This window comes from Coregonus lavaretus (assembly GCF_964263955.1).
Source record: "Coregonus lavaretus genome assembly, chromosome: 34".
Taxonomy (NCBI): domain Eukaryota; kingdom Metazoa; phylum Chordata; class Actinopteri; order Salmoniformes; family Salmonidae; genus Coregonus; species Coregonus lavaretus.
The window spans coordinates 20108498-20131150 of NC_140021.1; the positions used below are offsets into that span (position 1 = coordinate 20108498).

At 42.6% G+C, this 22653-nt stretch overlaps 1 protein-coding gene across 5 annotated transcripts in view; it reads left to right on the forward strand.

Annotated features, from left to right (window-relative positions):
• pfkpa (phosphofructokinase, platelet a) overlaps positions 1-19389 on the forward strand; it is a 37144-nt gene extending 17755 nt beyond the window's left edge. For 2 of the 5 annotated variants that reach the window (XM_084151851.1, XM_084151852.1), the window contains exons 11-22: positions 5724-5788; positions 6563-6632; positions 7244-7390; positions 8439-8509; positions 12351-12438; positions 15103-15255; positions 16066-16230; positions 16598-16659; positions 16841-16952; positions 17070-17169; positions 18128-18233; positions 18413-19389. In XM_084151851.1, coding sequence (XP_084007977.1) covers positions 5724-5788; positions 6563-6632; positions 7244-7390; positions 8439-8509; positions 12351-12438; positions 15103-15255; positions 16066-16230; positions 16598-16659; positions 16841-16952; positions 17070-17169; positions 18128-18233; positions 18413-18572 — 1299 coding nt within the window. In that variant the 3' untranslated portion in view covers positions 18573-19389. Of the gene's footprint in view, positions 1-5723; positions 5789-6562; positions 6633-7243; positions 7391-8438; positions 8510-12350; positions 12439-13369; positions 13523-15102; positions 15256-16065; positions 16231-16597; positions 16660-16840; positions 16953-17069; positions 17170-18127; positions 18234-18412 lie in introns of all 5 variants that reach the window. The other 3 variants (XM_084151854.1, XM_084151853.1, XM_084151855.1) reach the window with 2 other exon arrangements.
• Positions 19390-22653: the final 3264 nt, after the last annotated feature.

The following is a 22653-nucleotide window of genomic DNA, read 5'->3' on the forward strand; positions in this document are numbered from 1 at the left end:
CAGTGAAATAGTACAATAAGAACTAGCCCAAACAGCAATAGGCTAGGCATATTGACATGGGAGAGAGGCATAACGCAATCACAGGTGTTATTCGAGAGGGCTAAGACAACAACTGGTAATGGCGACGAAAGTTTGGGCTGAGGCTAAACAGATAAACAGGATATGGTACCGTGCAAAAGAACAGTCCAGCAGGCATCAGCTGTGTAGCTGAGTGATCATAAGGACCAGTGAACAGCAATAGCTATGTCCGGGAGCAGTTTGTAGGCTGCTACAGCACAGGCGAGCAGGAGGCACGGCTGTTGATTGCGCGTGCTAGCGGGCCGGGGCTAGCAGATGGAACTTTGTGGTCGTCGCAACGGGAAGCCTGTTGGAACCACATCAGACGATTATGTCGGCAGACCAGTCGTGATGGATCGGCGGGGCTCCGTGTCGAAACTAGGCGGTCCCGTCCGGTTGACAGAGCGGTAGATAGCCGGGAGATGGGCCTGGCTCGAGGCTAGCTCAAGGCTAACTGGTGCATCGGGACAGTGGTGAATTAGCCAACAACAGCCATTTGGTTGCAGCTAGCTAGTTGCGATGATCCGGTGTTAAGGTCCAGTGATTCATTGATTCCGGCAGAAAATCCGATATGCTCTGGGTCGATAGCACGCTGTGCAGACCGATAATTGTCCAGGCTAGAGCTGGCTGGTAGGTAGTGCAGGCCACGGACAGTGGTGAAGACCGCTAACAGTGGCTAATAGCAAGTATTCATGGCCTGCGATGTGATGATGTAATGTCATTTAAGCCTGGCTAGTTCAACTACACCGGCTATTCCCCCAGGGGTACAGTTGAAGTCGGAAGTTTACATACACCTTAGCCAAATACATTTAAACTTAGTTTTTCACAATTCCTGACATTGTATCCTTGTAAAAATTCCCTGTCTTAGGTCAGTTAGGATCACCACTTTATTCTAAGAATGTGAAATGTCAGAATAATAGTAGAGATAATTATTTATTTCAGCTTGTATTTCTTTCATCACATTCCCAGTAGGATTTCTTTCATCACATTCCCAGTACCGTTGCATTGACTATGCAACGGTACCCCCCTGTATATATAGCCTCCCTACTGTCACTTTATTCTATTGTATATATAGCCTCCCTACTGTCACTTTATTTTTTACTTCTGCTCTTTTTTTTCTCAACACTTTTTTGTTGTTGTTTTATTCTTACTTTTTTGTTTAAAATAAATGCACTGTTGGTTAAGGGCTGTAAGTAAGCATTTCACTGTAATGTCTGCACCTGTTGTATTCGGCGCATGTGACCAATAAAATTTGATTTGATTTGATTTGATTTGAGGTCAGAAGTTTACATACACTCAATTAGTTTTTTGGTAGCATTGCCTTTAAATTGTTTAACTTGGGTCAAACGTTTCAGGTAGCCTTCCACAAGCTTCCCACAATAAGTTGGGTGAATTTTGGCCCATTCCTCCTGACAGAGCTGGTGTAACTGAGTCAGGTTTGTAGGCCTCCTTGCTCGCACACGCTTTTTCAGTTCTGCCCACACATTTCTATAGGATTGAGGTCAGGGCTTTGTGATGGTCACTCCAATACCTTGACTTTGTTGTCCTTAAGCCATTTTGCCACAACTTAGGAAGTATGCTAGGGGTCATTGTTCATTTGGAAGGCCTATTTGCGACCAAGCTTTAACTTCCTGACTGATGTCTTGAGATGTTGCTTCAATATATCCACATCATTTTCCTTCCTCATGATGCCATCTATTTTGTGAAGTGCACCAGTCCCTCCTGAAACAAAGCACCCCCACAGCATGATGCTGCCACCCTCGTGCTTCACGGTTGGGATGGTGTTCTTCGGCTTGCAAGCCATCCCCTTTTTCCTCCAAACATAATGATTGTGGCGGGAATGTAGTCATAGCGGGTTGTACACCTATCAGTTGGTGTCCAGTTCCTGGAGGAGGAGAAGGAAAGGACGTATTCGTTCTGTGGCACCATAGAGTACATGGCTCCAGAGATCATCAGGGGGAAGTCTGGTCATGGAAAGTCGGTAGATTGGTGGAGTCTGGGGATCCTGATGTTTGGTCATTATGGCCAAACAGTTCTATTTTTGTTTCATCAGACCAGAGGACATTTCTCCAAAAGTACGATCTTTGTCCCCATGTACAGTTGCAAACCGTAGGCTTTTTTATGGCGGTTTTGGAGCAGTGACTTCTTCCTTGCTGAGCGGCCTTTCAGGTTATGTTGATATAGGACTCGTTTTACTGTGGATATAGATACTTTTGTACCTGTTTCCTCCAGCATCTTCACAAGGTCCTTTGCTGTTGTTCTGGGATTGATTTGCACATGGTGTTTATACTTGCGTACTATTGTTTGTACAGATGAACGTGGTACCTTCAGGCGTTTGGAAATTGCTCCCAAGGATGAACCAGACTTGTGGAGGTCTACATTATTTTTTCTGAGGTCTTGGCTGACTTCTTTTGATTTTCCCATGATGTCAAGCAAAGAGGCAGAGAGATTGAAGGTAGGCCTTGAAATACATCCACAGGTACACCTCCAATTGACTCAAATGATGTCAATTAGCCTATCAGAAGCTTCTAAAGCCATGACATCATTTTCTGGAATTTTCCAAGCTGTTTAAAGGCACAGTCAACTTAGTGTATGTAAACTTCTGACCCACTGTAATTGTCATACAGTGAATTATAAGTGAAATAATCTGTCTGTAAACAATTGTTGGAAAAACGTATTGTGTCATGCACAAAGTAGATGTCCTAACCGACTTGCCAACTTGTTAACAAGAAATTTGTGGAGTGGTTGAAAAACGAGTTTTAATGACTCCAACCTAAGTGTATGTAAACCTCCGACTTCAACTGTACACGAAATGCCGTCGGGGGTACACCAAATAAAAATGTGATTCACATTTTCAAACAGTCCATTTAGATTTTACAACAGGGCTATACATTTGGGTGATGTTTTTTTCTCGCCTGAGTAGCCTAATTTCACTGCCAAAAATACAATTAAACCATATAGTGTTCAGCTAAATAACAACACAATGTCAAATACAGGTAGCCTGGTCAAATATTTAACATCCAATCACATTGACAGTTACTCTCTCGCGGGAATTCCACTAACTTTCCATATGTAGCCAAACGTAGCTGCTGCTCATTCCGTTTGCTCGAAAATGGATAAAAGGTAAAAAAAAGTACGGCCCACGTCCATAGAGACTCATACCAGCTCTACTGGTAGTGCTGCTACTACCAGCAATACTACACCTGCACCTGTCGACGACACAAGTTGTTCTGCTTCCACCAGCACATCCAATGCTAGCATCAGTAATTCTACATTTGTTGCTAGCCCAGCTAGCATGGACCCTGACAGTTATGGATCTGATGCAGCCGAAGAGCTACTGCCCCCTTACCCGGGAATGCACCGAACAACAGACAGGGACGTTGGACCATCGAAGAGGCGCAAGTATGATGAGAACTACATTGATTTGGGGTTCACTTATATTGGGAGTAGTGCCTTTCCTCAGCCACAATGTGTTATTTGTGCAAAAGTACTATCTCACAACTTAATGAAACCTTCACTCTTGCACAGACATTTAGAAACGAAACATGCCAATTTGAAAAATAAGCCACAGGAGTTTTTTGAGCGAGAATTATGACCATTTTCGATTAGTAAGACATGTATAAAAGCAATAGATACCATTAATAAGAAGGGGCTAGAAGTGTCTTATATGGTGAGCTACCGAGTGGCTAGGACAGGCAAGCCCCATACTATTGTGGAGGACTTAATTCTTCCTGCTGGGGGATATGGCTGGGACAATGCTGGGGGAAAGGCCAAAAAAACTATACCGACAATGCCTTCATCAAACAACACTGTTTCACGACGCATCAGTGACATGGCAGGAGATGTTTTGAAACAATTACTGCTTTGCATACAAGCAAGTGAATTCTATGCGTTACAGCTGGATGAGTCAACAGACGTGGCGGGCCTGGCACAGCTCCTGGTATATGTCCGTTACGTTTATGGAGGGTCAATTAAGGAAGACATCCTCTTCTGCAAACCACTGGAAACCAGGAGAACAGGAGAGGATATTTTTAAAGTACTGGACAGCTTTGTGACATCAAATGGACTTTGGTGGTCAAGATGTGTTGGTATCTGTACTGATGGCGCAAAAGCCATGACAGGGAGACATAGTGGAGTGGTAACGTGCATGCAAGAAGTTGCTCCCGACGCCACTTGGGTACACTGCAGCATCCACCAAGAGGCTCTTGCTGCCAAGGGAATGCCTGGCAGCTTGAAATACGTTTTGGACACTACAGTGAAAATTGTTAACTTTGTTAAAGCAAGGGCCCTGAACTCTCGTGTATTTTCTGCATTATGCAATGATATGGGCAGCGACCATGTAACGCTTTTACAACATACAGAAGTGCGCTGGTTATCAAGGAGCAAAGTATTGAGACGTTTTTTTGAATTGAGAGACAAGCTTAAAGTTTTCTGTACTGACCATAATTTTCACTTGTCTGACCGCTTGCATGATGACAAGTTTCTCACACGACTGGCCTATCTGGGTGATGTTTTTTCTCGCCTGAATGATCTGAATCTAGGATTACAGGGTCTCTCCGCAACTATATTCAATGTGCGGGGCAAAATTGAGGATATGATTAAGAAGTTGGAATTCTTCTCTGTCTGCATTAACAAGGACAACACACAGGTCTATCCATCATTGTATGATTTTTTTGTGTGCAAATGAACTCAAGCTTACGGACAATGTCAAATGTGATATAGCGAAGCACCTGAGTGAGCTGGGTGTGTAATTACGCAGGTACCTTCCCGAAACGGACGACACAAACAACTGGATTTGGTATCCCTTTCATGCCCTGCCTCCAGTCCACTTACCAATATCTGAACAAGAGAGCCTCATCAAAATTGCAACAAGCAGTTCTGTGAAAATGTAATTTAATCAAAAGCCATTGCCAGATTTCTGGATAGGGCTGCGCTCAGAGTATCCTGCCTTGGCAAATCGCGCTGTTAAGACACTGATGCCCTTTGCAACCACGTACCTATGTGAGAATGGATTCTCAGCCCTCACTAGCATGAAAACTAAATACAGGCACAGACTGTGTGTGGAAAATGATTTAAGACTGAGACTCTACAATACAACCCAACATTGCAGAGTTATGTGCATCCTTTCAAGCACACCCTTCTCATTAACCTGGGGTGAGTTATTCACAATTATTGATGAACAAATAAGGTTTTATATGAAAGATGGCTAAATAAAGAGCAAAACTATTGATTATTATTATTTGTGCCCTGGTCCTATAAAAGCTCTTTGTCACTTCCCACGAGCCGGGTTGTGACAAAAACTCACACTCATTCTTATGTTTAATAAATGTATCGTATAGTGTGTGTGGCAGGCTTACAATGATGTAAAAAAACAACATTTGAGAGTGTGCTGACCCTGGTGCTAGAGGGGGTATGCAGCTGGAGGTTGAATGTTTGAAGGGGTACGGGAACCACTGAACTACAAAAAGCAGCTCTCAACTACTGCCCTGCAAAACATTTTGATCTTACCTAGATATCTCTTACCATTAGAATGCATTGACTTGACGTCTTACTAAGGCAGGAATCATATACACATTCGAATAATGTATGAACTCACTGTATAAGTCACTCGGAATAAAAGTGTCTGCTAATTAGCATGCAAATGTGAATCTGCTTTGGTTCACCAGACTCAAGAGGTGCAGAAAGCCATGGATGAGAAGAAGTTTGAAGAGGCAGTGAAGCTGCGCGGCAGGTACAGCAACATCACCAACCACTGTAGTGGCTTTGTACAGCTGCAGCCACAACCACCAGCCCAGTATGAAATATTAGGGACAGTGACCTAACGGTTTCTCATGCTGATGCTAGTAGGCCCCTGACACATGACCTACTGGGGCGATGACACACACACACACACACACACACACCCACACCCACACACACACACACACACACACACACACACACACACACACACACACACACACACACACACACACACATACAGAGCGAGAGAGAGGAGCGGCCAGCGTGAAAGGACCTGGTCAGGCAGTAAATTAGATCACTATGTTACGTCAGGGTCACCCAGTTTGTTCTAGCTCTGCCTCCCAGTTTGGAATGAGTTGGAGTTCACTGAGGGACATCCTCTTCACCAGTTAGGACATTGCATCCCCATTTACAGTACAACAGTAGTGGGCTAATGGGGAGGAACTTGTTATTATTAGGGACAGGAGTTTTTCCTGACCACCTGATCTGGTTAAGAAACACTCTGGACCCTAGTGATAACCTAAAACTACTGCAGGACCTAGAAGTGTTCCTGGTCATGTGGTCATGAATCACTCCTGGTCCCACTTATTAACAGGATGCTAGGATCAATTGTATGGGTCTGTAGGGCCTTATTATATCATTGATTTTGGTCTCAGTTTGTGCTAATGTGCCTAAGTGGATTTGTATTTCTTTGTATTTGTGCAATTTGATTTGTATTGTATCTATATTGTAAGACGTCTTTCCCTTTTTTGTCTAATTGCAGGAGTTTTGAAAACAATCTGAAGACATACAAGCTCCTGGCTCATCGAAAACTAGAATCTGAACTCCCACATGTAAGTCAATCACAGGTCATGAGTTGTTTTATGTTTGCTGAAGTCTCCCTCCCCATATTCCTGTAAAATCTATAACAGGAAGAATGTTTATTTTGCACACGACTTCCACTCCCAAGTCCATTGTCCAGAATCTTTTCCATCAATGTTGCATGTTCTAACATATCAGCATGGTCTATCTGGCTGTCTAAGCTAGCAAGAGGTATGCCTATGGCCTAGCCTTAACATTTGATTTATTTAACTAGGCAAGTCAGTTAAGAACAAATTGTTATTTACAATGCCGGCCTACCCCGGCCAAACTCGGATGACGCTGGGCCAATTGTGTGCCGCCCTATGGGACTCCCAACCACGGCCAGATTGTGATACAGCCTGGAATCGAACCAGGGTCAGTAGTGACACCTCTAGCACTGAGATGCAGTGCCTTAGACCGCTGCGCCACTCGGGAGTCAACATGTGCGAATGAGGCCAGAAAACTATTCTCTCCCTGCCCAGCTCTGTTGCCCCTTCCCCCGTCCCAACCTAGCTCTGTTACCCCCTGCTTAAAAGTTGTTTTTATTGTTTTCAGTTGACCGTTTTGGTTATGGTGTCTCCTGTTCCCCTTCTCCTCCCTGCAGAGTAACTTCAACATTGCTGTGCTGAACGTGGGAGCCCCCGCGGCAGGCATGAACGCTGCTGTCCGCTCTGCCGTCAGGGTGGGCATCTCTGAGGGACACAAGATGTTCGCTGTCAACGACGGCTTCGAGGGATTCTACAAGGGACAGGTATGATAAACAGACAGACAAATAAAGTAGTATTCTAATGTTCTTCTAACAAGTTATAACATATAATTGGGACTAGAAGATGCCACACAGACTCAGAGATTCACGTACAAGAATATAGATTAGATTGACTGCAATCAAACAAGATTTGCTGCCACAGGATGACACACTGACATCACTTCCCCTCCTAGGTAAGAGCAGTACCACTCTGCACCAACAGGGGACCACATGACATGGCTGACACATAATACCACTAGTTCAGTGGAGTAGGCTTGTTTTGTTATTGTCCCCCTGTGCCATTCATTTATAAAAGAGGATTCATTCCAATGAAAGACCATGATGTGTCTTGTAAATCTAGTTCTACTGGTCTTTCCCCACTGGTACTGAACTAGAAAGTCTCAGTCTCAGCTTTAGTTGCATCTAAACTCACAGCAGTAACACAAACAATTCAGTACATGGATTTGAAGCACCTGCCCAGTAGTCCCTAGATGTATTTGACAGTCATCACTGGTGAGTTTAGAATCCCCTCCTAGGTTTCTTAGACTAATATGCACAGGTTTCTTAGAGAGGGTTACATGCAGCTATGTAGTCACTGCACTCAGTGCACTGCACTGGGCAGGCCATTGAGTCCAGGTAACAACACCTTCTGACTGTAAAGAGATTACCAGGGGGATGAAATTGACTGCTGCGCTACACTGCTTCTGAGTGGCTGTCTGCACTTTGTCTGCACACTACAGAATTGTGTTTCTCACTTCCTCTGGTCAAATTCTAACTAACTGTCTGTACCTCCTTCCTATAGTCTGTTATGGTTGACTGTCTGTTGATTGATGGAGGAGTTCCAATTGAACACAATGCAAATAGTGCCTGTAAAACACAACAAAAAAAATCAATCATATGACAGTTTACATAACATGTATTTGAAGATGTAGGCTACTGAATGTTTTTGACAAAATACTTATTTGGGTATAATTTGTATAGGGTAGACTGGTAAGGGCAATACAAGTTGAAGTAGGCTACAATATTTGCTCATGATGTGTTTTTGTCCCTTCAGATAAAAGAGATCAAATGGGCAGATGTCGGAGGATGGACTGGGCAAGGTGGATCTCTGTTGGGAACAAAACGGTAAAGGCTCCATCCCAAATGCAAACTTATTTGATATAATATGTCTAACTTGATTATAATATTATAATAGTTCATAATACAGCATTCAGAGAAACGTTCCTTTGAATTGAACCACAGCTCAGTGCAATTGGCTGTGGAATGTTGTTTACTGCTATATAGTCAGTAATGTAAGGGACAATTAGAAATGTACAAAAAGTATAATTGTAAAGTGGTTATCCCACTGGCTATAGGGTGAATGCACCAATTTGTAGTCGCTCTGGATAAGAGCGTCTGCTAAATGACGTAAATGTGCCCTTGAGCAAGGCACTTAACCCTAATTGCTCCTGTAAGTCGCTCTGGATAAGAGCGTCTGCTAAATGACTAAAATGTAAATGTAAATGTACTGGGGTGGAGGGGGCTGGTCCAAAATATGGGAGGGTTGTCAATTGTATTATTTATTTTCTTTGGGGGGGGGTTTTCGGGGGTTTACATTCCCCATTTTGTAGGATTTACTATATAATTTCTTCCATATAGCCACATTTCCTCATCAGCTTGCATGCATATCCCCTATTAAGGTGTTTTGGTACTTCCCTTATGAGCTACGCTTTTCTGTACGCTTACTATACAGTCAACTCTATCCTGCCCTCTATCCATAGTGATAATAGCGGTAGGTGGATCGTTTGTCCAGATCTGCAATTGGTTAACTAGCAATCATATCACACACAAAGTCATTCAAATCTGCACACGTTTTCAATATGAATCCACAAGAAGAACATGGAGGAGTAGCTGATTGGCAGCGCAGAGGCTGGTGCGACATTGCGTATGAAAGAACAATAATCACATGAGACACTCAGCTCAAAAAGCTCCCATATTGATCTTGTTTAGGCCATACAGATTTAAATTACTATATAACAGATGCCCCTCTTCACATTTCTCAAAATGGTAAAAACAAAAATTCCCTGCCCCACCCTTCGATACAATACCAAAAGGCTAACATCTCTTGGTGAGGTCACTAGGTGTTGCAAAAATGTTGTTTAGTATTATTACAGGGGGTACCACTTTTATTGTCATTTTTTATTACGATTGTATATTTGTTCGTTGACTTGCATCACTTCTAAATATACAAATATGTTATACAGTTGATTAAATGATCCTACCTAGACTAGCCTACAACACCACAATGCAATGAATATTTGCATTATTGTTTTCTTGTACAATTATTGTTTTGAGTACAATTACACTCTAGGCTGTAAACTGCAGTGAAAATGTCATTTGAATAATGGAGCAAAAGCCCTGAATGTTTACTTCCATTCATTCCATTTGGAACAGTTGTGGGTCTACTCTCGACAGATTATAAGGTCTAGAATGACACAGTACAGGACAGTCTGGCTGTATTTTTACTTATTTTACTGATGCGCTGTCTGTTGCCCGTCATCATTCTCACAAGTTGTCCTGTGGCCACATAGGCCTATGGGCCCAGCAGTCCCAGTTATTCAGAAAAGCTTCATATGTAACTTTTTGGCCGACCCGACAAAATCCACATAGAAATGTGTGTTATAGATCTGTCATTCTCATTGAAAGCAAGTCTAAGAAGCAGTAGATATGTTCTATGAGTGCTATTTCTATGCTTCCCGTGCTGAAGTTTCGTTTTTGCGTCTTTTACTTTCGGTTTTGTACACCAGCTTCAAACAGCCAAAAATACAATATTTTTGGGTTATGGAAAATATTTCACAACGGTTTAGATGGTACAATGATTCTCAACACTATACTATTAGAATTTTAGCAAATAAAACACAAAAATACCTTATTTACATAAGTATTCCGACCCTTTGCTATGAGACTTGAAATTGAGCTCAGGTACATCCTGTTTCCATTGATCATCCTTGAGATGTTTCTACAACTGGATTGGAGTCCACCTGTGGTAAATTCAATTGATTGGACATGATTTGGAAAGGCACACACCTGTCTATATAAGGTCCCACGGTTGACAGTGCATGTCAGAGCAAAAACCAAGCCATGAGGTTGAAAGAATTGTCCGTAGAGCTCCGTGACAGGATTGTGTCGAGGCACAGATCTGGGGAAGTGTACCAAAACATTTCTGCAGCATTGAAGTCCCCAAGAACCCGGTGGCCTCCATCGTTCTTAAATGGAAGAAGTTTGGAACCGCAAACACTCTTCCTAGAGCTGGCCGCCCGGCCAAACTGAGCAATCAGGGAGGTGACCAAGAACCCAATTGTCACTCTGACTGAGCTCTTGAGTTCCTCTGTGGTGATGGGAGAACCTTCCAGAAGGACAACCATCTCTGCAGCACTCCACCAATCAGACCTTTATGGTAGGGTGGCCAGACGGAAGCCACTCCTCAGTAAAAGGCACATGACAGCCCGCTTGGAGTTTGCCAAAAGGCACCTAAAGACTCTCAGACCATGAGAAACAAGATTCACTGGTCTGATGAAACCAAGATTGAACTCTTTTGCCTGAATGCCAAGCATCACGTCTGGAGGAAACCTGGCACCATCCCTACGGTGAAGCATGGTGGTGGCAGCATCATGCGGTGGGGATGTTTTTCTAGCGGCATGGGAGACTAATCAGGATCGAGGCAAAGATGAACCGAGCAAAGTACAGAGAGATCCTTGATGAAAACCTGCTCCAGAGCGCTCATACCTCAGACTGGGGCGAAGGTTCACCTTCCAACAGGACAACAACCCTAAGCACACAGTCAAGACAACGCAGGAGTGGCTTCGGGACAAGTCTCTGAATGTCCTTGAGTGGCCCAGCCAGAGCCCGGACTTGAACCCGATCGAACATCTCTGGAGAGACCTGAATATAGCTGTGTAGCAACGCTCCCCATCCAACCTGACAGAGCTTGAGAGGATCTGCAGAAAAGAATGGGAGAAACTCCCCAAAATACAGGTGTGCCAAGCTTGTTGCATCATAGCCAAGAAGACTTGAGGCTGTAATCGCTGCCAAAGGTGCTTCAACAAAGTACTGAGTAAAGGGTCTGAATATTTATGTAAATGTGATATTTCACATAAATTAGCAAACATCTCCAAAAACCTGTTTTGCTTTGTCATTATGGGGTATTGTGTGTAGATTGATGAGGGAAAAAAACAATTTAATCAATTTTAGAATAAGGCTGTAATGGAACAAAATGTGGAAAAAGTAAAGGGGTCTGAATACTGTCAGAAGGCACTGTAATTCCAGCATCCAAACTGCGCACTGGCCATTCGATGAATGTAAAGAAACATCTGTTACAAAACACCAGGAAATGTAATGACATTCAGAGATTGCCAAGCCTTCGATAATGAGTAGAGAGGGATGTATTTTCTGTTAGTCGAGATTGGTATAATTTATTTGATTGTGGTGTTGAAAATGCAAACCATGATGAAGCGCTCGGAGTCTGTAATCGGTATGCAGTTATGCGTTGCTTATTGGGTGTGTTGGCACAGAAACCTGTTGGTGTAAAATCGTTGCATTTATTTTATATAATTATAAATATAGCATCAAAATGTAGAAAAACTGATTTCCCCTAGCAGATTATTGTCTGCAGCCGGCTCTGATCGTAGTGTAATGAGACGGGCAGGGAAAGTGAACTCGTCCGTGGTGGTCGGGCGAACCCTCAACCTTTCTTGCCCGTAGCCCTGTGTGACATCGACTGTGCCACAAAACCATGCTGAAGTGCACATTTCTTTTTACAGTACAAGAGGAGGGTCATGGGAAATATTTATAACGTTGGGGAGGGGTGCATTTTTTTGGACACCTCCAGTTGGACCCCCCCCCCCACCCCACACAAACACACACTAAATGTAGAACTGTCTGTAACTTTTTTGTTGCTTTATCCTGTTTACTTTTTTTCTTTCTTCAGAACTCTTCCTGCAAAGCATGTTGAAAAAATTGCTGAGCAGATGCGAGCACATAACATAAATGCATTGTTAGTTATCGGAGGATTCGAGGTATGTTGACGCCTGTTGTTTTTGCTAAATAGTAGATATTATTATATTTTTTACCACTATTGCATGTATTTTACAATATATATATATATTTTTAACAAAGTTTATGACCCAAATAAAAAATGAAAAATACAGTACATTCACATTTATTATTCTGTAGATGTAAATTATTAATATGTAACTTTGTAATGTTTATTGTGTAAGTTCATCATAGAGAACATTGTTATGTTGATTTTGCCAACCCTTTCCATCAATCTGCTTCTTTGTAGCATTGGCTCGTACCCACCTGCTTTAATGCATAGCCATGCACATTATTAGGTACTTCTTGTTGCATCAAGTGCACAAGTAAATGAATAATCAGTTACATTTAAGAATTCGAAAAAACAGTTGTTTCATTGTTCAGTTTTTGATTTTGAGTGTCTCGTTAGTTCAAAACCTAGAATAGATCCTTTAATTGAGGCATTCAAAACATTAAAATGAAAAGTGAACCAACGTTCTGAAACTTAAAAGATAAGTGATAATTTGGTCCCTCTGGAAAACACAGAGAGCACATTAAGTCACATAAGTCATTTCACGCACACCTGTGTAGTAGGCTCACCAGCTTTCTATATATGTGTTGTATGTGTTTGTAAGAGTGTGTTCAATTGAGTGCGTGTGTGTGCATTTGTTTGTGTTTGTGTGTGTGTGTGTGTGTGTGTGTGTGTGTGTGTGTGTGTGTGTGTGTGTGTGTGCCTGTGCGCATGTATGCACATGTGTGTTTGAACACTGTGTGTGTATGTCTGGAGTGGTACCTGTCTGTTTCACGCTGCTGTCCGTTGTGATAGACTTGGCTCTCCCCTTGGCATCCTTTCATGTCTCCTCCTCCCTGACTGTCAGTCTGCTTCACCAGCACCACCTCGTAACTAAAACCCCTGGCTCTGGCTCTGCCCTGCAGGCCTACCTGGGACTCATGGAATTGTTAGAAGCCCGTGGGAAATATGACGAGTTCTGTGTGCCAATGGTCATGGTGCCAGCCACTGTCTCCAACAATGTGCCGGGTTCAGACCTCAGCATTGGCGCTGACACAGCTCTGAACGCCATCACTGATGTAAGCGAGGCTGGGAAAAAAAAGACATAGCCACACCTACTTCCTGGTAGGCTCAGCCAATCACATAAAGGGGCAACGCTGACCTGGACCAACCCGCTCGGCCTTCCATTTACCAGCATCAACCAATCAGCTATCACGATCAGCTATCACGGCCAACATTTGCATTGATACCGTTGACAGGGCAAAAGATTTTGGACCTGAATAGGAAAATGTTCTATTTTATTTACTGTACTAAATTTGACTAAATGTAACAATTGATTCAATAATACCATTACTGCAATTAACAACCATGCAGTGAATGTTGGCTAAATATTTCCCTCAGTTTATAACTAACAGATAAACATTCATAGCACATAGTTTGAATTTGAATAAACTTTATTGATCCCCAGAGGGGAAATTGGATGGCTGGTAAACCAAAGCCGAGTTGTCCTGTATCTCACGATACATGGCCCCATTCACTCCCAGGTAAGTGAGTAATGACATGGAGGCATGCTGTGACCGTACCTATGTGTCGTGGTGGCCACCATGTTTGCTCCAGCCTGCCCCTTGACTGTGTGTGTAACTACCTACCTACCTCATTAACGAAGACCAACGGTCAACAACGTTCAGGCATTACACTGCTTAGTGTTTAATAGAACGCTCTCTTACCCTCTAAAGTGCACAAACTAACATGTAGTTGTTAAGTTGTAGTAGCTAAGAAGTTAGTAGCTGTTTAAGCTCTAGCTGACCGCTAACTGCTAACATCACATTGATACTAAGTGTGTGCTATTGCTAACTTTGCATATATATTTTTTTTAGCAATCCCTTAGTAAGTGTTTTGTGTAAGGATTACAGCAAAATAGTGAACAGTTCTTTTTTTAGCACACAGCTAAATAATTTAGGGAGTGTTCATCCACCAGAATCTAGTCCAGCTATTTTTTACAAGGGTCCTTGTACAAGAGTTACTGTACAAGAGTCCTCTTTAAAGGATTATATACAGCAGTTAGGCACAACATCACAAAGTTGTTGCATGCAGTCCAAACAGCATGGTGTGAAACAACAAGGCAGAGGTCCAGTCTGGGCTACAAGTTGACCGACATCTCTTCCTCCTTCATCTCCGTCCCCCCTCCGTCATCATCCTCTTCCTCTGTTTGCTGACTTGACCAGTGCCTGTTCTGCCACCTGTGTGCCTTGCCTCCAGCCACCGTTCTAATTGGCTGACAAGTAGGCCCCGCTCCAGTGCAGTGTCACCAGCCGCGTTGAGTTGCGAAACCCAAACAGAGTTTCTGCCTCTCCATCAGATTAATCCCTTCTTCTTTCAACCCTCCAACCTCGAGTCCCCCTCCTCTCTCCTCCCTACTTCCTCTCCCAGCTCCTTACCTTAGCCTTTTCCTCCATCCTTCCCTCTCTCTTTCCTCCCTCCTTTCCCCACCCTCACACTCTCTGCCAATGGGAAGCCATAGCTGCTATCACACGGAAAGAGCCCGGAATAGCAGGGTACACTCGATCAGTGTTTCTGAGAGGTGTGTTCGACCGTCTCTCAGTCAGAAGTCTCCCTCCTGGTTGTCTAATACGTGTTCTGCTACTGCCTACTGCTCCAGGCGCTAGAGTGTCTTCTGCAGCTGTATGCGGCTCGGTCCAGCTATGAGGAGTTTTGCATCCCCATGTGTATGCTGCCTGCCACCATTAGTAACAATGTGCCTGGCACTGACCTTAGTATTGGGGCAGACACAGCCCTCAATTCCATCGTGGAGGTAAGGGACAAACCCCCACCAAGATCACACTACTAGGATGTATGCACTCACTAACTGTAAGTCGCTCTGGATAAGAGCGTCTGCTAAATGACTAAAATGTAAATGTAAAATGATTTCAAAAATCCAATATACTATCTTCATATCTATTGAAAGCTCTCTTCTATATGTTTTCCCTCTGTTATAAAATATAACAAGATTTGTGATGTTTAGACAGTATCACACACACTGCATGTAATGTTACATGTTTACATTTTAGTCATTTTAGCAGACGCTCTTATCCAGAGCGACTTACAGGAGCAATTAGGGTTAAGTGCCTTGCTCAAGGGCACATCGACAGATTCTTCACCTAGTCAGCTCGGGGATTAGAACCCTCTTAACTACTAAGCTACCTGCCGCCCTGTTTACCTCTAAACAGTATATACTTTTGATCCTTCTACAGGACTCCAGTCTTTTTTGTGAATGAACGGGCCTATGTGTGCCTGAGTATAGCAAGCAAGCTATGTCGTTGTATCATAACCACTCAATGACCTGCAGCAGTATCAGAATGCTTTATGATTGTCTGCTTTGAGTAGGGCGGTGTAACGCTATGATGAGTGATGTATTATCACAAAGCCTGGGTTGACTTATTCACTTCAGATTTATACATAGCGTGTAATGTCAACAATCCAGGAATTCTCAGAATGAGAAAGAACGTTTTTAACACCTTCTGTTAGGGCAGTAGTCTGCCTGGAATAATGTGTATGTTCATTTGATCTCAGACAAATGCTGTAGGCGTCTGTCTAACTCTGTGATTGTGTTTGTGTGTGTCAGACATGCGACCGCATCAAGCAGTCTGCCAGCGGGACCAAGCGGCGTGTGTTCATCATTGAGACCATGGGAGGGTACTGTGGGTACCTGGCCAGTGTTGGGGGGTTGGCTGCTGGGGCGGACGCTGCCTACATCTACGAAGAACCCTTTGACATCAGGGACCTTCAGGTGAGACAAACACACTTAAAGAAACAGAAATATATGTGCAAGTTAATTCAGGAAAACCTCTTCAAACCTTCAACTTGAACCCTCCATCTGCCTCATAGCAGTCTCATAACCATGACATACTGTAAATGGAATATGTCCTAAGCAGTTATAACAGCTAACCTCAGGTTATGACCATCTGCCTTTGCAGAGACTGTTGTTTAGGTAAGATACTTAAGCTGCTCTATTTGGCTAGCAGTACAATATTATAGTAGAGCATGTGTAAGTGGAACAGAATGGATTTGTGCCCAATATAGATGTTTATAAGGTGCAGTTATGCTTTTTGCTGGTCAAGAGAAGGAACACTGACTCATAGCATGTTTTCTTTCAGTCCAACGTTGAGCATCTGACAGAGAAGATGAAGGGAGCCATTCAAAGAGGATTGGTCCTCAGGTAACGCAATGCCCTGACTCACTGGATGTGTCCCAATATCTCCTTTTTGATTAGGGGATAAGAAAAGTGTACTCTTTGGGAGAAAGGAGATATAATTGGGACGTATCCACTCACTCACCGCCTCATTCAATCCCTCCCTCACTCACTCACTCACTCCTTCACTCTTGTTTTGGTGTTGCAGAAACGAGAACAGCAACGAGAACTACACGACAGATTTCATCTACCAGCTGTACTCTGAGGAAGGGAGAGGAGTGTTCGACTGCAGGAAGAATGTACTAGGACACATGCAGCAGGTAGGTAACCGTAGAATACTCTGTGGTTGTGTCCCAAATGGCACCCTATTTCCTATATAGTGCACTACTTTTGAGAAGAGGAGAAGATAGTGACAGCTGTTGTGATTGTTTTGAAAGGGAGGGGCACCATCTCCTTTCGACCGTAACTTTGGGACAAAGATCTCTGCCAAAGCCATGCTATGGCTCACCAAGAAAATGAACGAGACCTTCAGACAAGGTACAGTAGTAAAGAGCATAGTCATGCCAGTAGACTCCCAGTGTCCTCATAGAAGATTGTGATCGTGATGCAGCACCTTTACCTGGATCTGTCATGGAGTCATTCAATAACCTTTTAGGTGTTTTAGGTTGTTTTGTTCACAATGCATCCATCACACAGCAGATTTAAAATTCCCTCCGGTTTCATTTGCATATTTGTTATTTAATATAATGTGTAAGGGCTATGTTGAACGCTTTGCATGTTGGAATTGCAAGTAACTATTCTATAATATATGAAAGTGACAATTGCACTTACAGTATACTGCACTATAAGTACATACCACACCATGTAAATATTTAAATATTACTTATTTACTAAGTAAATAAATACTAAAATAAGTACAGACTACACTATTCTAGGTTCTTGATTAAGGCTAACGTTAAAACATTACATTCTTCTTTGTTTTTTGTCTATTTGCTGTGCACATGGATGACATAAGATGAAGGTAAATGACTTTATTAATTGACGCTGGCTCCATGACCATCTATTTCATTAGATCTAGTTCCATGTCCCTTTACCCATCATGCCCTGGTAGTGTTTCATGTCTCAAATAGTGTTTAGTTGGTGTTTGTAGCAGTTGGAGGTTCTGAAGAAAAACTAGAGTAGATATTATATTTCGACATAATATCTGGATCTGTGTATTGTTCATTTTTCACTTTGCTCTTATACAGCACTCTGTTGCAAGACTCCTAGATGTTTCATTCTGTCAAACCCAAATTAGAACATTATTCCCCTTTCCCATTTAAACATTATCCTAGATCCACATAGACAGTGTAGTGACATGCCCATTGTAAGAAGTTGACTTAAAACACCATACCAACCATTTCCATGATCATTTACTGGAAACTTAGACCTTAACCGTGAAGTGGCGTATAGACCATGCATGAGTGTGTGAGTGCTGACTGTTGTTGTTTTGCAGGGAGAGTGTTTGCCAACACAGAAGACACGTGCTGTCTGTTGGGGATGCGTCGCAGGGCCCTGGTCTTCCAGCCCGTCGTACAGCTAAAGGATGAAACTGACTTCATGTGAGTCCCTTTACCTCCGACAGCTTCTGTCACTGTACAGCACCCCCTGACAGTAACACCTACATCTTTAGTCCCACTTGAAATGCCCCTTTATGTGTTTTTACATTAAACATCTCAAATAATCAATCCAGTGTAGTTCTGTAGTTACATTATCTCCCTCTCTGTCCATCCCCCTGCAGCCACAGGATCCCTAAGGAACAGTGGTGGCTGAAGCTCCGCCCCCTGATGAAGATCCTGGCCAAGTACAAGACCAGCTATGACGTGTCTGACTCTGGCCAGCTGGAGCACGTGGTCCGCAACATCAGGCCCAAGGAGTCGGACGCCTCCAGCGCCATGTGAGCCTCTGATGTCATAGGTCAGAGGTTAATAGGTCCAGTGTGTGTCTGTCTGACTGTCCCCTTTAGAACAGGGGGCTGTTTGTGTAAGAGTACCAACTAGCAACAGCAACCAATAGCAGCTTAAGAGTCCTCTGTTGGTCAGTCATCAGTCACATAGCGGCACTTTGTTTCTTTTTCTGTCTGTCTTTCATTCATCCCCATTGTAAAAGTCCCTCCTTTTTTGTTATATTTACAAACCGGCGTATTCAGTAGGACTAGGAATGTCTGTCTGTCACCGTTGAGAGCTCTCCAGCCTAACTCCAGTGCTTCTGTCTGTTCTCACACTGACCCACCTGCTCCAACAACCCATACCCCCCCCAGACCACTGCAACAACTCACCGTCGTCGTGTCTGTCCCCTGCCCTGTCAGTCACTGTGGCTGCGTTGTCAATCAGTGACCCTTCGTGTTAAACTGCACTTTCTCCTTCCTCCTCTGAAACCCTGATGTCTGTTCCCAAGACTAACCAGTCTGAGAATAGATAATAATGTACTGTAGTTCTGCCAGTGTGAAGTTACTGACCATATTTACGTACCTGTGAGACTGAATGAAATACAATCCTGATGTTGCAAGATACATTAAGAGCAGTGTTTTATTGGCTGTGGGTTTCACATCGCAAATGTTTTGTTTTTGTTTTAACTTAATGTTCATTTGTTTGAAACATGGATATATTATACAGGTACTATTTAGACACTACTAAAAGTAGGAGTCAAATGTAATGCACCATTAATTTAAATGTATAAGCCCAATATTCCCCACACAATAAACATTATTAAACATGGAAAATACAAAGGAATGGAAGTCGTTGCATTTTTGTATTAATGATCACATACCTGTGTATTTACTCAAACATACCAAAAAGTCATTTTATAAGTCTTATGCAGACTCGCTATATTAGGGAAAATGCAATGGTTTTCATTATACCTTCCTGGGCCTGTATTCATATAGTGTCTGTGAGTAGGAGTGCTGATCTAGGATCAGGTCCTCCTTGTCCATGTAATCTATTCATTATTATCTAAAATAATAAACTGATCCTAGATCAGAACTCCTACTCTGGGACTCTTTATGAATAAGGCCCAGATGATGAATCTGTAAGATCCCATATGTATTAGATGGGTCATTGGGTTCATTGGTTTTCTTTTCTTTGCCACCTGATGGCAGCAAAGTACTGTCTCTATTCACTTTAATAGCACCTGCAGTGTAGCCGAGGCTACATTTTCCAAGGAAGCGTTTTCCAACAAGCTCCCTACAATTTCTACCTATTCCATTCAGAACCATTTCAGAGCATGGGCTGTTGTAAAAAAAATAACAAATATGAAAGCGTGTACCTGAATTTGTGTGTCCGTGTGACCACATAGCCACCATAATAATGAATTTATCTTTTAATTTAAAGGGAATTTCAATTTCCCTGGGGTGTATTAAATGTAATAGGGACATTATTTCACACCTAAATGGATTTGCTTTGCTAATCATAAGCAGTTATGTGAGCGTGTATGCAGAGAGCAAAGACCACTGTAAAGTGACAGACAGTTACCCATAACCACCACCTTTATTCCCTTGGAAATCAGCTTTAACAAACTAAATTATACATTAAACTACAGTATAAGTCAATCATGCCTTCTTACAAAAGCTTTCTCTTTTTCATCATTATATAGTTTTCCTCACCTTCAGTGAGCAGGGCTCGGGGTGGAGGGAGGTATTATTCTCACATTGCTCCTCTGACCCTCCCACAGCACGAAATTAGCAACTCCAATAATTTGGGTTGATTTAAGAATGCAGAGGGAGAGCCTGTAGGGTCATATGCACATAGGTAATCAATAGTCATTACCATTTCATTTCTCCCCTCTTTCTGTTATAAAATCACACGCACACACACACCTGATCTCATCGGGCTGATTAAAGGTTGCAAATGAAGGGTCCTCTCCCTGGTTATGTATCAAAGCCGAACGCAACTTTGTCTTCATTTAATGTTGCATTCTCTTTAACCAAGGGCCCAATTATAAGATGGGACACTGAATCACTGAAATGGGCTGCTATATTGACCTTTACTAGATTAAAAGCGTGTTCTCCTCTTTGAGTTCATACACTTGAATTTAAGGGACAATGAATAATATTGGCGGAAAATTATTCTAGCTGTAAATGGCGAATAAAGGCTACCCACCATGGTGCTAAAATAGATTACTTTGAAAGGTATTGTGATTACAATAGTAACGACAGCCAATAAATCTTTGCTTGTGTTATTAAAAAAACTATATATTCCATTCAGATAAATCATGTATACGTGACATGGGAAAGATGAATATTTATGAACGAAAAAAAAATATATATGATACTAACATAGCTAATACATTACAGCACAAATATCTGCACCATGCAGGAAAATGCATAGTGCCTATAGCTGTAGCGGTGGAGATGGATTGTAAATATGAATACAATTTCCTCCGTTCTCTGGATCCATGCAGGATTGAAATAGTTATACTACCGTGAAGCTGGTTGATTTAGAACTACACAGCTCTCGTTCTCAGACCCAGTTGAAAGCTATATTGAACATGTTGTAAAGCACAGAGAAGTGTAGTGTTGGCTTAGGCAGGTGCAGTGAGTTGAACGTCATTTTAGGATTTTCACAATTTACTGAATGAGTGGATACTGGAGACTGGTCACTGGTCATCACCTTTGGCTATTAGGGCTTCCATGAGGGCATGAAAAGCTGTAATATTACATTGGTCTCTATGTTGTTTAACCTGCTATCTGTCTACTCATCCCTAACATAGTCATTACTCCATTCAGTGGCATTTGCCTCAGAAGTGATATGTGAAATCTACATGGAAAAGCAATTTCCTTTCATTTCTCTCACACACACTTCAGTGGCATCAGACAGATATAAGGAATTGTATTGGAGCCGCTAATGATGTTCGCTCTGCATCATTTAAAATGTTAATCTTTTGAAGAAAGCGACTTGCAGTTTGTCTCTTTATTTACCCATCTGTATGTGACAAATAGAGAGAACAGAGTAGGTTATATTGACGGTGGCGGTGTATTGCTGTATTTAATGAAAGGAGAGGAGCTTTAGTTGGCAGTCAGCTCTGAGACTGCAGCTCTCCTTTGATGTATTGGAGTTAATATCTTCCTGACATTTCTCAGGACAGATTTTCATCGCAGGATCATCTATACTTTTGGACCTGTGTGATAAATGATTCAGGACATTCATTTTCCTCTCTGTCTCATCTCTCCTCTCCTCTGTGGAAGAATCAAAACTGTGTGTGTGCGTGTGTGGGCGAGTGTGTGGACCAGTGTGAGTGTGTGTGTGTGGGCACGTGTACGCCTGCATGTCTGTGTGTGTGGGTCTGTGCATGACTTTGCGTGTGCGTGTCTGTGAGAGAGAGAGAGCGAGTGAGCGAGACCCGGCGCGGCATGCAATGAGGAATAGACGGCAGCATTAATGGAATTGACATTAATTTGACAGAGTGCTCACTAACATGTGAAGTCACTCGCAGTTCATAAGAATAATATTAACTTGCAATTAGTATGCCAAGCGGCTGTCAGCCTCACCAGACGCTAGGCATTTTGGGAAGTCAGAGCCATGGCCCTGTTTCAGTCTGGGGTTATGAGTTAATCCTAAAGCTATGCACAACAAGAAAATCCTCATTCCACTCACTGTCCCAGACGTAAATAGCCCACATTGTGCAAAGATGACAAAGAGCCTGCTCTGGGATTGTAACCCATAGATGTATTACAACACAGATACCCTCTGACCAACAGCATTCTCTGACTAGCTAAAAGCGTTAGTGAGAGGGTATTGATTTGGTTTAAGACCAAACCTAGGGCGGAATCAAGTTTTAATGTCATGTGCACATGTACGTGACAATGCAGTAATCAATCAATATTATTTCTCTCAAATTCTACGCACAAGTTTGTTTATATCACTGTTCGTGAGTATTTCTTCTTTGCCAAAATAATCCACCCACCTGACAGGTGTGGCATATCAAGAAGCTGATGAAGCAGCATGATCATTACACAGGGGAAATAATAAAGCCCTTTTGCGGGGA